At 38.0% G+C, this 15,897-nt stretch overlaps 1 protein-coding gene across 2 annotated transcripts in view; it reads right to left on the reverse strand.

The window, feature by feature from the left end:
• NSF (N-ethylmaleimide sensitive factor, vesicle fusing ATPase) overlaps window positions 1-15,560 on the reverse strand; it is a 129,687-nt gene extending 114,127 nt beyond the window's left edge. Inside the window, exons 1-2 of one of the 2 annotated variants that reach the window (XM_019637774.1) lie at window positions 15,445-15,542; window positions 5,083-5,096 (exon numbers count right to left, since the gene is read on the reverse strand). In XM_019637774.1, the coding sequence (XP_019493319.1) occupies window positions 5,083-5,096; window positions 15,445-15,541 (111 nt within the window). In that variant the 5' untranslated portion in view covers window position 15,542. Of the gene's footprint in view, window positions 1-5,082; window positions 5,097-15,444 lie in introns of both variants that reach the window. The other variant, XM_019637775.1, reaches the window with a different exon arrangement.
• Between the last annotated feature and the right edge of the window lie 337 nt (window positions 15,561-15,897).

Raw genomic sequence — 15,897 nt, forward strand, 5'->3', positions numbered from 1 at the left:
AAGACTATCTTGCACCAGTTTTTGAGGCTAGTATAGGGTCTGGCATGCAGTGAGTGATCGTCAAACATTTGTTGAATAAATGAACTATGGGTGAATACAAAACTATCTCAACCGCAGAACAAACAATTCAAAGAACATGCATACAAAGAACATTTCAAGCTTATTTAGGGAGTGACATAATTTAATTAAAATTATCTACTAGTTAAAAATTACACAGAATTGATATAGCCAAAGTGATAAAAATATTTACAAAATGCTGTTAAACTTTTCATTTATCAACTTGTTTACTTATCAAAGAGGTGGTGTCCTTCAAAGGAGAGTGAAAAAATCTTTAGAAGTCATCTGGCTAGCCAACGAAAGCAGATGCTGTGAGCAAAAGGCCTCCCTACTGGAATCTAGAAGCAACTGTGTTTTCATGGGAAGCCAAGCAGGGTGCCTCACTTTCTCATCAAAATATAAGTCCCTATAAATAGTAGCTGTTTATTTACCACAGTAATGCCAAGGGAATATTCCACAATTTTTCTGACATTGACCTTGCCTCTAGGAAACAATAACAAAAGTCCAGCCACTGTAACCATGTAGCTATTAAGAAATGAAAATACAGAACAGACGGGCAATTTTATATAAACCTAGTAATCTGAGTGACCAGAACATTTAGCTGTTGAAGGCTGTAGAAATGTTTTCATTAACAAATTGAAATGTAAAAAATTATTCACTGCTGCTCAAAAGAATGAAAATCCCAACAAATCTTTAATGGAAACTTCAGGGGAAGTAATTATATCATTGCTTATGTGAGAGCCTTTAAAGTGCAGAAAGAGAATTTGCTTCTCTCCATGAAAAAATTGAGGGGATTTAACCAGGACTCCTCTTGGTAACATTATACAGTTATTGAATTTAAATAACATACTTTTGGGCCGGCCGAGTGGCGCGATGGTTAAGAACTGGCTTGGGACGCCAGAGGGCCCCGGTTCGGATCCCACATATGAGGGCCAGTGACACTGCCCTCTGCAGCTAAGATGCTGAACAACAGCTCAACCTGGAGCTGGGCTGCCGGGAGTCGCCGGGATAGTGTAGGCTGCAGCCCCAGTGGCAGTGGGTTGCCATGGGCTACCGTGTGTAGCCAGAAGCCACCGTGAGCGGCCAGCAGCCGCAGTAAGCGGCCGTCCAGAAGCCGGCGACTGATCTGCCTCACTCGGGAAGAGCGCAATGATGGTGCCGACTTGGGCCAGTGAAGCAACGTCCTCCCAACTAGACTGAAGAACAAAAGGACAGCAACTTGTCTGTTCCCCTTCCCCCAATTCTCCAATAAAAATCTTTTTTAAAATCTTAAAAAACAAAACAAAACATACTTTCATCCAAAGGTCCACTTTAAAAATTGCATTATTTAGGTCTATGGGTTGTTTACCAAAGAAGCAAGCAGGGCAAAATAAACAGAAAAAAACGGAGTATAGGCCTGACTAAAAGGGCTCATCGCCAATCACGTGCCCCTCCCCTAACTGCAACACTCATGGATCCACTGGTTCTTTCTCTGTGATGCTTCAGGCTTTGGTTTCATCTCTCAATAGTGTAAGGGTATCACGAACTCCAAATTAACCTAGAAGTTTAATATAATTACAAGCAAAATCCCAATGGGTCTTTTGTAAATTCAGTCTAAATGGCAACTGGCAAAGCAAATGTAGCAGGGGACATGGGAGGGAAGTTTTAATTTGTGAAAGTAGCCAAGAAAAATTTCAGAAAGAGTGAGGGAGACTGGCCCTAGTAGACATCAAAACATGCCATACACCATAATTAAAACGTCGTACAGAAACACATAGTTCAGAAACCCAGAAATAGAACTAGATACACATGAGAACTTTATACAGTATATGAGATTTATCATCAGCAGGGCAAAGCTGAACTAATAAATAGTGTTGAGAAACTTACTATACATTTGGTGGTTGGGGAGCGTGTTAATAATAATAGCGAATATGTTAAGAGAGCTTATTATATGCCAAGCACTGTTTTACGAGCTTTATACCGGAAAGCACCCCAGCCCACGAGTCTCTTTCTTATTGCCAAAATCTAAATAACATTATTTGCCTCATTCTAGCTAACATTTTTGTTTCCTATAACACACAAAAAAATTACTTCTCTCTAAATGCTTCTCTAAACATGACTCATTCTGAATATTGCATACTTAGGAAAGAAAACTCTTCTAATTTTAAGGTGACTAGACTGAAGATTCCATGTTTTCATCCTATAGCTGCCTCCAATTCGATTCAAACGCAGCTCCATTTCACCACATTCAAGAATCACAACGTTCTATTCTGAACCTTATGGGAGCATCTCAAAGGACGTATCTCAAATGCATAGGAGGTAGAACCCTTCACCTGTAGGTTTGATCCCAACCCATCTATCCAGCCTTTGCTCTTTAGCATCTTGAGTCACTGCAGTGAGCCTCTCCCCCCCAGAGGCATGTCCATGCCACTCAGTGACTTAAAAAGCAAAAAGCCCTTAACTCTACTGTAGTTTCCTCAGATTATTAACCTTTTCTCTCTTCACTTCACAACCAAACTTCTCAAGTCTCTCTTCCTTGCCTCCCATTTTCTCATCCTATAGCAATCTTCTTCAATCATCCTTTGGAATTTTCTCCAGCAACCACTTTACTGCGCCATCATCACCACTATCTAATTCTAGAACATTTCCCGCACTCCGAAAAGAAACCCTGTACCTATTAGCAGTTAGTCCCAATACTCGCCTTCCTTTACCCCCTGGCAACCGCTTGTCTACTTTCTGTCTTTCTGGAGTTGTCTATTCCGGGTATTTCATATAAACAGAAACATACAATCTGTCATCTTTGTGACTGGCTTCTTTCACTTTAGCACAATGTTTTAGTAACGAACTATATAAATGATCCCTGAAAGTATAGTCTTAGCACAATGTTTTAAAGACCATCTATGTTGTAACATATGACAGTACTTCACTCCTTTTTATGGCTGGCTTCTATTCCATTGCATGGATAGATCACATGTGTTTATCTATTCAACAGCTGATGGACACTGGGTTATTCCCACTCTTGGCTATTATGAATGATGATGCTATGAACATCCATGTACAAGTTTATGTATGAACACATATTTTCAACTCAGTTATATACGTAGGAGTAGAATTATCGGGTCATTTTGTTTAACTTTTTGAAGAACTACCAAACTATTTTCCACAATGGCTGCACCATTTTACATTCCCACCAGCTGTGTATGGGGGTTCCAATTTCTCTATATTACCACCAGCACTTTTTGAAAAAACTATAGCATCCTAGTGGGTATCAAGTTGTATCTCATTGTGGTTTTGATTTGCATTTCCCTAATGACTATGATATTAAGCATCTTTTAATGTGCTTATTTATCATTTGCACATCTTTTTTGGAGAAATGTCTATTCAAATCCTTTGGCCATTTTAAAATCGGGTTGTCTTTTATTGTTGCGTTCTTTACATATGTAAGGATTCTTTACATAGTCTGGATACTAGACCCTTAGCAGACATATGATTTGCACATATTTTGTCATTCTGTGGGCTGTGTTTTTAATTTCTTGAGTGTCTTTTGATACATGAAAGTTTTAAATATTGATGAAGTCCAATTTATCTATTTTTTTCTTTGATTGCTTGTGCTTTTTGAGTCATCTCTTAAAAAAAATCACTGTTTAATTCAAGGTCATGTAGATTTTCACCTGTTTCCTTCTAAGAATTTTATAATTTAGATTTTTTTACCCATTCTGAGTTAATTTTGTATATGGTGTGAGGTAGGGGTCCAAATTTATTCTTTTGCATGTAGATATCCAGTTGTCCCAGTATTATTTGTTAAAAACACTGTTCTTTCCTCATGGAATGTTCTTGGCGCCCTTGTTGGAAACAAACTGACTGATAAGTGTATGGGTTTATTTCTAAACTCTGAGTTCTATTCCATTGGTTTATATGATTATCCTTATGCCATTGCCACATCATCTTGATTCCTCCACCTCTGTAGTAAGTGTTGTAGTCAGGAAGTGTGTTCTTCAATTTTGTTCTTTTTCAAGACCATTGTGGCTAAAATGGCTTTGCAACTCTATCTGAATTGTAGGACCAACTTGTCCATTTCTGGAAAAAGGCAGTTGGAATTTTGAGAGGATTTTATTACACTTATAGATCAAGTTGGGGAGTATTGCTACATTAATAATATTAAATCTTCCAGTCCATGAACACAAGATGTTTTCCATTTATTTAGATATTTAATTTCTTTCAGCATGATTTTGTAGTCTTCAGTGTACAAAAGTCTTACACTTCTTTTGGTTACATTTATTCATAAGTATTCTATTTTTTTATGCTATTGCAAATGAAATTGTTTTCTTAATTCATTTTCAGATGTTTGTTGCTATTATATGGAAATGCAACTGATTTTTGTATATTGATCTTGTATTCTGTAACTCTGGTGGATACATTTATTAGCTCTAATAGTTTCTTCGGTGGTTTTTTTTTGTACATTCTTTAGGATTTTCTACATATAAGATCATGTCATTCGCAAACAGAGATAATTTCTCTCTTTTCAATCTGAATGCCTTTCCCCCGCCTTCTTTTTCTTGCTTAACTGCCCTACCTAGAACCTCCCATATAGTATTGAACTGAAGTGGTGAGAGCAGACACCCTCATCTCGTTCTTGATCTGAAAGAGGAAAGCTCTCGGTGTTCACCAGTAAGTATGATGTTAGCTGTGGGTTTCTCTGGTGGTTGAATTTTGTTTGTTGAATTAAATTTTCAGAGTGCCAACTCATAACTTGCTCTGAGAATCTAACAAGAAAAGACCTGTAAAGGTGTTTTCAAAACTGTAAAATACCATTCAATATATTCTTATTTAGTAAATTAGTGTTCTTATTCTGAAAAGTTTACTCCAAAAGTTAAAAAAAAAAATCAAAACAACGTTTGTGAATCTCTCATTTTTTCAATTCCCAACATCCTGATGAAAGTTTGGCATCTGTGTTCTTTTGAAAGGAGAAGGATCTGTGGAAAAGGAATCAGAACAAAGATCCAAGGTCTAGAGCCCCTCCCCAGGCCCAACCCCTAAGTCTTATACCTGTGGACTCTTCCCTTCGCAAGACCCAAGGCATTCAGGAAAGCAGAAAGTAGAGATGCAAGACAGGCAAGAAGAAGAGGCAGCATGGTACAAAGGAAAGAACACAAGATTTAATGGAAAAAGTACGCTGTGATTCCAGTTGTTCAGTTGTTCAATGGGGGGGAAAAAAAGACACCTAAACATATTAGGTCTAATAAACTTCACATCTTACAGCCATAAGTCTGCACTATACTTATTAAATTGTTGATGTTCATCTGAGTCACTATAAACATAATATGCTAATAATTCATGATGTACGTGCTTATATTATTGACAGATTTCTCATTTAATTTAATTTAGCTTGATAATAAATATAAGCACAATATAATGGTATTATTTATATTTTTAATATTTAGAAATAATTGTTTACCAATAATTGAGTCAAAAATTGGCTGTTGGAAGGTAAAAAGGAATTACTAGCCTACTCTGTTCAATGGAATGAGTATTTAACATATATCTATAATGTCCCAGGCACTGTGCTCTGTACGCTGTGCTCAGTTAACAACCAAGCACTGACTTTTTATATTTCTTGAATATTGAATAAGAATAAAATATAAAATATATGTAAGATATAAAACACCATGAAATAAATACCATGTAGCTACCACCCAGTTTAAGAAAGAGCATAAACATTTCTTTAAATCAACTTTTTATTAAAGAAAAACACACATACAGAGAAGTACATACATTGTAAGTATTTGGCTCCATGAATTTCTACAAATGAAACACACCCAAGGTAACCAACACTGAGTTCCAGAAAGAGAACATTACCAGCATTCCACACTGAGCACCCACCACCCCCAAGGTCACTAACCCTTCACTCCCAACCACAGATAACCGCTATCTTGTTTCTATCCCCAAAGACAGAAACCATAGACTAGTTTTGTCTGTTTTTGAAAACTTTATATAAATGGAATCATACAGTATGTATTGTTTTGTGTCTGACTTCTACCCCTCAATATTATGATTATGAGACCCATCCACATGGTTGCATGTAGCAATAGTTCATCCATTTTCATTGCTTCTTATGGTATATAATTATATGAATATACCACAATTATTTATTCATTTAACTCGTTTCTAGTTTTTAATTATGAATACTGTTGCTATTAACATGTTTGTACATGTCTTTTGAAAAATATACAAGTATGTATGCATTTCTAATGAATATATTCTCACCTCACCTCACCTGGGTCATAGGCATACAGGTCATATGTTCAGCTTTAGGGAATTTTGCCTAAGGTGTATAGTGTAGTGTTTTGATATAAGTATACCTTGTGTAATCCTTACTACAATCAATTTAATTAACATATCCATCACCTCACATAGGTACCATTTTGTGTGTGTGGTGAGAATACTCAAGATCTATTCTCTTAGCAAATTTCAAGTATACAATATATTATTATTAACTACAGTCGCCATGCTCTCTAGCATTTTAAACTGTTTCTATGGGAAAGTCAGTCTGGGTACCATATGCCCTATACTGCAGGAAATAACTATGCTTTCTTAAGTGTTTGAAAACTGGATATAGGTGAAGGTGTTAAAGGGAAGAAAAGACAACAACCCTGAAATCTAGAAACAAGGCTGAATATATACATTTGGAAAGAAATCTGGAAAAAACATCTTCAACAATTTAAAGGAACTAAATGGGAGAGCTCAAAACATGTATCAATGGTTCTCAACTTCAGCATACATCAGAATCACCTGGAGAGCTCTTAAAAGAGATTGCAGGGGCCCCACCTCCAGAGTTTCTAATTTAATCAGCTTGGGGTGGGGCCTGAGAATTTGCATTTTGAACATGTTCACAGGTGATGCTAATCAGCTGGTCTGCAATCCACTTTGAGAATCATTGTTCTAAGTAAGGAGAAATGAACTTCATAAAAACAGAAATGCTAACAGGTTCATTTCTTTCAACAACTTTAGAGAAAAAAAGTCTCTTCTATTTTTTGGAAAAGGCTTCAGTAATGCTCTTGGTCCATTTCATCATTTAACTTGGTAAATATAATTAAGCTTATTTTGATGCTTGATGAGTAGTCAATTGACTGGAAGGCAATATATACAAAAAACAGTTATCAGACTCACTATCTGCAGGTGAAGAAAAGGGGCTGTATTGGAGTTCAGCAGCTGCTTAAAGTTATATCTGTGCTATCTTATTAACGATTTAGATAATAAACAACAGTATTCAATGACTTGGCAGAGAATATAATATTAACATTCAAACTACAGGCATTGTCCAAAAATTATTATTAAGGTATTCAGAAATTAATGTTTATTTATTAATCCAAAAATCATTAATATATCCATGCCAGGCTCTGTTCTAAACAGTGGAACATAAGTCTGCTATCATCTCCCAAAATTTTGTTAATATTATTCTCTAGGAGAAAAATAGGACAACTAAAATTTTTAAATCCCCCAACATAAATGTCCTTTGGAAGACCCAGAATTAGTGATAATTACTATTTTCACTGCTTGTCAAACCAAGTAAGAAAATGTTTGTTCAGATGCACATAACACTAAAACACCTTACAATTTTTAAAAATCTACAAGTGAAATCCTAAAATATTCGATTACTTAATGATTTTAAAAAAGAGTGAGTATTGGGTTTCAAAAATGACAAGTTATTTCTTAAATTAAAATTTTCCCATTTTCTCCATTACCAAGATCTATATGGTTAGTGCAGAATACATCAGAACTTTAGCACTTCATTCTGAATTTAGCAAAGGACCAAAATACCCTGCATTACTCATAAACAGCTGATGCAAATTCATTCGGTTTCAAATCTATAGAGCACAAAGCTGTGATAAATTATTGGCATTTTTTGGCTTAATGTCAAAAAAAGGAATAGAAAATAAACTTTTTAGAGTAATTCAGCTGAATTTTATTGAAAAAAATACGTAGGTCAATAGCAATAGGTAAATTTAAATTTAAAAATAATTTTTTTTAAAGGAGGAAGGATTAAGTTGCTCCTAAAATTCATACGGAAAGGGCCAAGAAACGCCAAATGAAGAAAAATAAGAAGGGGGCTCACCCTACAAGACAGCAAAAATAATTTTAAAGCTATGGTAATCAAAACAGTGGTGTTGGTGCACATACAGACAAACAAAATAATGAAACAAAACAGAGTCCAGACAGATGGGTATAAAACAGAGATACATGCAAATCAGAGGGAAAAAGGATGGAATCAATTTAAGTGATATTGGGACAACTGGTTATACATATGGATAAGATGAAATTAGCTTCCTAATTTACACCAAACAAAAATAAATTCCAGATGAATTAAACACCAAAATGTGAAAAGCAAATCTTTAAGCCTTTTAGAAGAAAATTTTTATGACTTCAAGGTGGGGAAATTTTTCCTTAAAAACACACAAATACACTAATCATGGAGGCGGGAAATGGGTAATTACAACTATAATAAAATTTAAATCTAAAACTCTATAAACATGAAATAATCACCACTGTCTGGGAGAAACTATTTGCAACTAACAAAAGATGAGAATCCAAAGCATAACCTCCAAAAACTCTACAAATCCATTTTCTAAAAAAATGCTAACAGACCCACAGAAAAAAATGGGCAAAGGATATACAAAGATAATTACAGGAGAGGAAATCCTAATGACAAATATGTAAAAATGCTCAAAGTCATCAGTAACCAGGGGGAAAAAAGCAAATTTGAACAATACGATTGTTTTACACATCATATTTTTAAATTAAAATGTCTATGATATTAAGTGCTGGAGAGGACATGAACAGCAGGCGCTCCTATACTGCTGGTAAGAGCCAGTACTGATATAACTGAGATGAAGGTAACGCATCATCCAGCAATTCCGTGTAGCAATTCTACAGAGGGCATATGTATACGTCTCTAACACAGACCCTAAAGAAACTCCTACATGTGTATGTAAGGAGACATACACAAGAATGTGCACTCCAGAAAAAATAAATTGGAAGCCACCTAAATTGTTCTCCGATAAGAAAACATAATTGTGGTATATTCACTGAATATAACAGAATACTACATAGTAGTTAAACAGAACTAACTGGGGCTCTCTATATGTCAACATGACTAAATCTCAAATGTCATTTTAAATGAAAAATGCCGGTTGCAGAAGGAAATATACACTATAACGCCATTACGTACATTTTTAAAAACACCCAAAACAATATATTTTTTATGGGCACAAACATATGTAGACATAAACAGAAAGGATCTATACCAACTTTAGGATAGTGGTTATTTCTGGGAAGGTTAGTGGAATTAAGAAGGGATACAAAAGTACAAAGGGGATTCAACTGGATCTGTAACGTTTTATTTCTAAAAATCGAAAGATCTAAAGCAAATATCAAAATATGTTAACACTTCTTAGATCTGGATAGTGAGCACATGTGTGTGTGTATATATATACTTTTCATCATGCATGAAATCTCTTAAAGTGTATATGAATTATATTTCTTTAAAATGCATAGAGCCTCTAGCAATAGTTATAATCACACGAGGAATATTTACTTTCCAACATAATAAGAAATTAGAAATTTAGAGATTAAACAAATCACTAGGAAACTGAAGACAGTGTAAGGTAGGCCTCAGAACCCATTCAACGATATTAATACTGAAGTATGAAAAAGGATCTCATTAAGAGATTATTACCTAAAATACCAAACCCAGAGTATAAACCCTTAAGAACAGCATGATAGCAAGTGTCTAGTGCAGCGGTTCTCAACCTGTTGGTCGCGAACCCTTTGGGGATCGAACGACCCTTTCACAGGGGTCGTCTAAGACCATCGGAAAACAAAAAGATATTTACATTACGATTCATAACAGTAGCAAAATTACAGTTATAGAGTAGCAACAAAAATAATTTTATGGTTGGGGGTCACCACACTATGAGGAACTGTATTAAGGGGTCGCAGCATTAGGAAGGTTGAGAACCACTGGTCTAGTGTATTGCCAATGCAGATGTTTGCAAGGTTCACTGTTCTGCCAATTCAAGAATTTTCAAAAGAAGAATATACTTTCACCGTACATCTTTGCACTTTGATTTAAATACTTAAAAGAATACATCCATGTTAAGCATAAATTTCTCTGAGTTTCAGAAAGAAGCTATTTAATAGTGCTGTAAAGAGTTCAATTTTTATTTTCTAAAATATATTGCATTTGAAGATACTCTAAAAAATCTCCACACAAAAGCAATAACTATTGCAGAAATACAATATGCTTTGGATAGCAAAATTGATTTAAAAAATGAGACTACGAGACATTTATATTATTTGTTTTGATTTGTGATACTGCACCTGAGCTACGTCCAATTTACATGTGCTCCAAAACTTCATCTGAAGGTTGGTTATTTGGTAACGATGTCATTCGCTCATAAAATGTTATAAATGGGTAGGTTTCTGGACTAAGCTACAAAAGCTTCTTAAATATGCTACCTGATACTAAATACACTAGACTGTCTAGTCAAAACAGTGGATCAAATAAATCTTGCCTCTAACTTCTTTCTACACTCCATTTAACTCCTAAGAGAGTTTTCTCTTTTAGATTCCTATTAAACATCGTCTTACTCTATTTCTTCACAACAAACCACCTCAACTAGGTGTAAGAACTTAGGAGGAAAGTGATCCATTAGCTTATTTGCATTAATGTATATATATTTTCAGAAAGGGACTGCTGAATCTCCAGTAAGTGAGATTTCTGGCAATTTTAAAAGACAGATTACAAGAAAATTCAGGCAATGTGGAAAGGCTTTCTTCTTTTCTTTTTCAGTAGTGGACTGGTGGTGATAATATAAGGGGGCCTAGAAAACACCACCAAATAGAGTAGCTTTACTAAGGAGCGTCTCCCTACCTAGAGTCAACTCTCCTAAGCTGGTAAGGTTGCATTTCAGATTCTTTCTTTGATGCCATGATTCCAGAGCAGCTGTAGCATCAGAATTCTGAAAGATGGTGTGGAGGCCTACGGCAGGGGTAGCCATCTGTATGTGGAGTTCATTTTAAATAAGAGTCCATATTCAATGCACGCAGTAAAGATTATAACTTTAGAATCTGTTTTATTACAAGGAAAAATTTAGAACAGCTGGAAAAAACTTATTACCTAACTGAATCTTTTTGAAAATCCAAAGGGAACCAGATAAGTTTAAATCAATTGGTCATTTTATTGTAAAAATGTATCCAACTTACCATTCCATATTTTTTTCTCATATAGGAAATACACCAAAACAATAATGACAAAAATTATTTTATTTTAGGCTCTTTCCTTTTCAGATCACGGGCTTCAAGATATTTAGGGATTAATCAAGCTCTGATGCCCTTGATGCATATGCTGAATAACAGCACACATTTTATTCTGCAGCCAATTTCCCAGATGAACTAAAGATGATGCTTTCTTTTTTGGCCAGAAAAAGCAAAGGACAAGATATACTACAGATAACTAATGTGATCAATGGCAAAAATCAGTAATACAACACACACACTTTCAATTACAGTGAACATAAATACCATTACAAGACGATGTCAGAATGCCAAAATTAACTAAACTAACGAAAAGCAATAACAACTCAAAATGGCTTTTCTCCCACTAAAAAGTAAATACAGAACCCATGTTAAGAGTATTACAACAAGGCTAACTCTATTTTCAAAATCTGATAGGTAATTACTAGAAAATTATGGCTATCAGAAGAAATGATAAGACAATCAGAGATGTGCCAAAGGTGTTCAGATTTTCCAAAAGGTAGACGGTAGTTTTTGAAAATTAAACTTTGACAGCAATCTCCAAAAAGTTCTAGGTAAGGTAAATTACCCAGAGTGTACTGATGGGTGTCAGCCTCGAGGAGGTCTCTAGCAGCATGCTCAAGGGCTATTTCTGACCCTGTCTTATTCTACTTTTTATCAATGACTTGAACGCAGACATAGAAGTTACAATTATTAAACCTACAGATGAAATAAAACTGGAAGAGAGAGCTACTATGTTGCATAACATGAAAAAAATCAAGACTCAAGAAGACCTTCAACAAGTAGCAGATATGCCCTGACCTAAAAAAAAACAAACAAAAAACTGTAAAGGGGATAAGTGTAAGGTCTTACATTTAGGTTCAATAAAACAACTGTACAATACCTAGGGGTTTTGATTTTAAAAGAACATGAGAGTTTTAATTGACTGTAAGCTCAGTATGAGCCAAGAACGGATTTACTCAAGAAAAAGAGCAAATACAATTTTACCCTGTATTAATAATGGTAGTGTCTAGCTCATGAGAATATATAGTTCAGTATATCCTCCCTAATCACTGTGGTCCATTCAGCACATCTTAGAATAAACATCGACAAAACGGAGCAATTCCCAAGGAAGGTAACCTAAATGATAAAGGATTTGGAATTTAGGATATTTGAGGAATTGGGATGTTTAATTTGCAAAAGAGAAAATCTGAGGGAATATGTAACCTGTCTTCAAATATCTGAGGAGCTATCATGTGGAAAAGGAATTGTGTTTAGTTCTATGTAGCTAACTCTAAACAGTAGAAATAATAGCTATGTATAAAAGTTACGTGGAATTCCATATAAAAAAAATCTTAACAGGACAATAAAATGGGCTAGCTTTATGGTGGGCGATGCACCCTCTATCACTAGAGTATTCAAACAGAGATTAGATTCATTTTCCACAAAAATGTATTGAGCACCTAGGTCCCAGGCAGTTTGTAAAGCACAGATGATGACAGTGAATAAAAAACTAACATGGTCTCTGCTTTAATGAGGGAAATTCTAATAATAGAGGCAAATAATCACACTAATAAATTTAAACTGACAAACAGATGAATCTCTGAAGAAAGGAATACAGTTCAAGAGCTTATAACAAAGGATCCTGACTTGTAATATGGGATCAGAACAGGCTTCCCTTGAGCAGCTGAGTGACCTATGAGGAGGGAAATGGTTGGGAGCAAAACATTACAAAGGAAGAAACAGCACATGTAAAGACCTTGTGATAAGAGAAGCCACTGTAGGTCCAAGGAATTGAAAGGCTTATAACCTGAACATACACAGTAAGGAGGGGAATAGAGAAAAGCAGGAGCAGAACCACAAAGGACCCTGTAGGCCCCGTTACAGATTTGGTGTCTTCTCCCAAAAGCAATGGGATGCTATTGAGGGAGGGGTTTAATGGACATGGGAGGAATAACCAATGTGGAGAATGACATACGGAGACCACTTAGGAGCTTCCCACAGTAGTTCATATCAGAAATGATAGTAGTGTTGGAAAAGGAGGTAAAAATGAAGACGTTACAGACATGGACAGGTTGGAGAGACTTTTAGGATTTTAAAATGACAGACCCAAGTGACCAGTCCAGTGGGTGATTTGGGTATAGTTTAAAGCAGCAATGCCCTCATAATCTGAAGGTCCTGAGTTCAGTATCATAAAGCAATGCCCCAAGCCAGATTCTTTGACTTCAATATCCTTCTTGGGGGGCGGGGGGGGAATAGAACTCAGTACTGAATTTCACTGGGGGATGAGATGAAGAGATACAAAGGATGACACCCCACCCCTGGTTTCTAACCTATATAAGTGGATGGATGGTAGTGCCATTCGCTGACATTGGAAACACAGGAAAAGTGCTAATTAGATGGGCTAAGATCATGGGTTTGGATTTGAACAAGCTGAATTTGACATGCCTTTAGTTTTGAATAGGCAGTTTGAAATACTGATCTTTAACTTAAAGGACAGATCTGGATTGGGAATAAAATATTGAGAAACGTTGACATATAGATAGTTGAAGCTGTGAGCTTAGAAGACTGCTGGAAGAGAATAGACAGTGTGAAGAGAGCTTTGAGGAATATCTGCATTGAATACCGGGGCAGAGGAGGGTGAGTCTGCAAAAGAGATGTATGAGTAAAAACAGGAGCAAGGTTTCACAGAAGCCATGAGATGGGGGTTTTCCACGAAGGAGGCAATGGTCAACAATGACACATGCTGTTGAGACATCAAGTAGGACAAGGAATGAAAAATGTCAATCGAGTTTAGGGACATGTCAGTGGGATGACAGGGCCAGAAATCAGACTGCAGTGCGTTGAAGGGTGAGTAGATGGTAAACAAATGGGAGACAATCAATGTAGGCAGTTCTATCAAGATCTCTGGCTGCAAAGTGGGGAGCAAACAGGTGACAGCTGTGGAAGTGGAGGATGGGTTTGTTTTAAGATGGGAGAGAAGCCTGAGTATGTTAAGATGGAGTGGGGGTTCCTGAGGAGGTGGGAAAAGACAGAATCTGAAGCATAGGTGGAGGGAGTAGCCATAGATAAAAAGTAGAGGCTGGGGGGGGGAGGGGGGGAGAAGAGAAAGAGGTCGAAATAAACGACCTTTAAGGTCTCTCTCTTCTCATTCTGGAATCTCATGACAATTTCCTTTAGGTAGGACATTTGCATGTATGCATAAATCTATGCAAACTTATTCAAATATTCTAGCATAAATAACCGGTCAAGCCCATCCTTATCCCCTAATGACGCAGTTAATGTTCCCAGGTTTATGACCAGTGTAATCTCTGGACGGATCCATCCCTCAGAGAGCTTTTAGCTCAACGCACACTGCAGAACACCACAGAACCAGCCCGATCTCCCCTAGCCAAACCCATACTACCCCGCGATCTTACAGGCTGAAGGAGGAAGTAAAATTTAAAACCCTGAAACTATAACATATCCTGCTGCGTTCAAAGTGACTGTCATTCATAAAAGCAAACGCGACACCCCAGGTCCCCACGGCAAGCTGAAGGCATTCCTGCCCGATCCAACAGTGGCGGTCCCCCAGATGCCGGGGTGTAACACTAAGTCATTTGCACTCCCTCCTTTCCCAAGACCTTTTATTGTTGAAGAGCCAGAAATAGGTTTCTAATGATCCTTCCCATAGCCCTCGCCCCAAAGCAGCAGGCGGCTCCCCCGCAGTTATTTCCGAGGCTGCACCTAATTAAGTCCTCGCAAGGGGGTACGGAGAAACCCCCAGAGTCCGTCAGACGGGGCTGGGACGGTCACAATCCTGCGGCCGCCTTGAGGAACGAGAGGAACAGCCCCAAGGGATGGAAAAGGAGAATTAAAGGAGACGCAGGAGACCCGGAAAGCGAGGGGGTCACCTCCCCTGGAGCTTTCTTAGGGGGATGGAGTTTTTGAGGAGGTCTATTTCCCTGCCACCGCTCCCCCTTCTCACCCTCAAGCCCTTCCTTCTCTGGACTGCCACCCCCTCCAACGCGCCATTTGCTCAGACCCACTCCTCCTCCCCTGGGGCCGCTTGAACCTCGGAGTGCCCGCAAGCCCGGCGCCCCCGCCTCCAGCCGCGGCTCCCGAGCCGGCACTCACCCGGCCCGCCATCTTCGCGGACACGTCCGGCTCCGCTGCGGCAGCTCCGTGCTCTGTAAAGCCCGCCCCCGCCGCGCGCGCGCGCGTTTGCCCGCATCCCTCCCTCGCGCAGGCGCGCAGCCACAGTAATGCTGCGCGCGCTCCCGGCCGCGTCCCCGCAGGGCGCGCGCGGGCGAGGCGGCCGCCAGGGTTGGGCGGGGCGGGGAGGCCATTTTGAACAGGAGCTGCTGGGGGCGTCGGGTGCAGTGACTATTCCTGGAGCGTCCGCGTCCGCCAGCGACTCTCATCACAGCTGGCCATTTGCGCCGGACTTTGTAGCAAGCCTTTTAGGATTTAATGAGTGAGCCCCTGCTTATCCTTTTGCCCGATGCTCTTTGCCCTTTAATGGCCTTTAGCTTTATGTTGCCAGGCCTACTGAAATGTGAACTTGTAAGAGCACCCAGCGCGAGTACT

Source organism: Hipposideros armiger, unplaced genomic scaffold (genome assembly GCF_001890085.2).
Source record: "Hipposideros armiger isolate ML-2016 unplaced genomic scaffold, ASM189008v1 scaffold_34, whole genome shotgun sequence".
In the NCBI taxonomy this organism is placed as follows: Eukaryota; Metazoa; Chordata; class Mammalia; order Chiroptera; family Hipposideridae; genus Hipposideros; species Hipposideros armiger.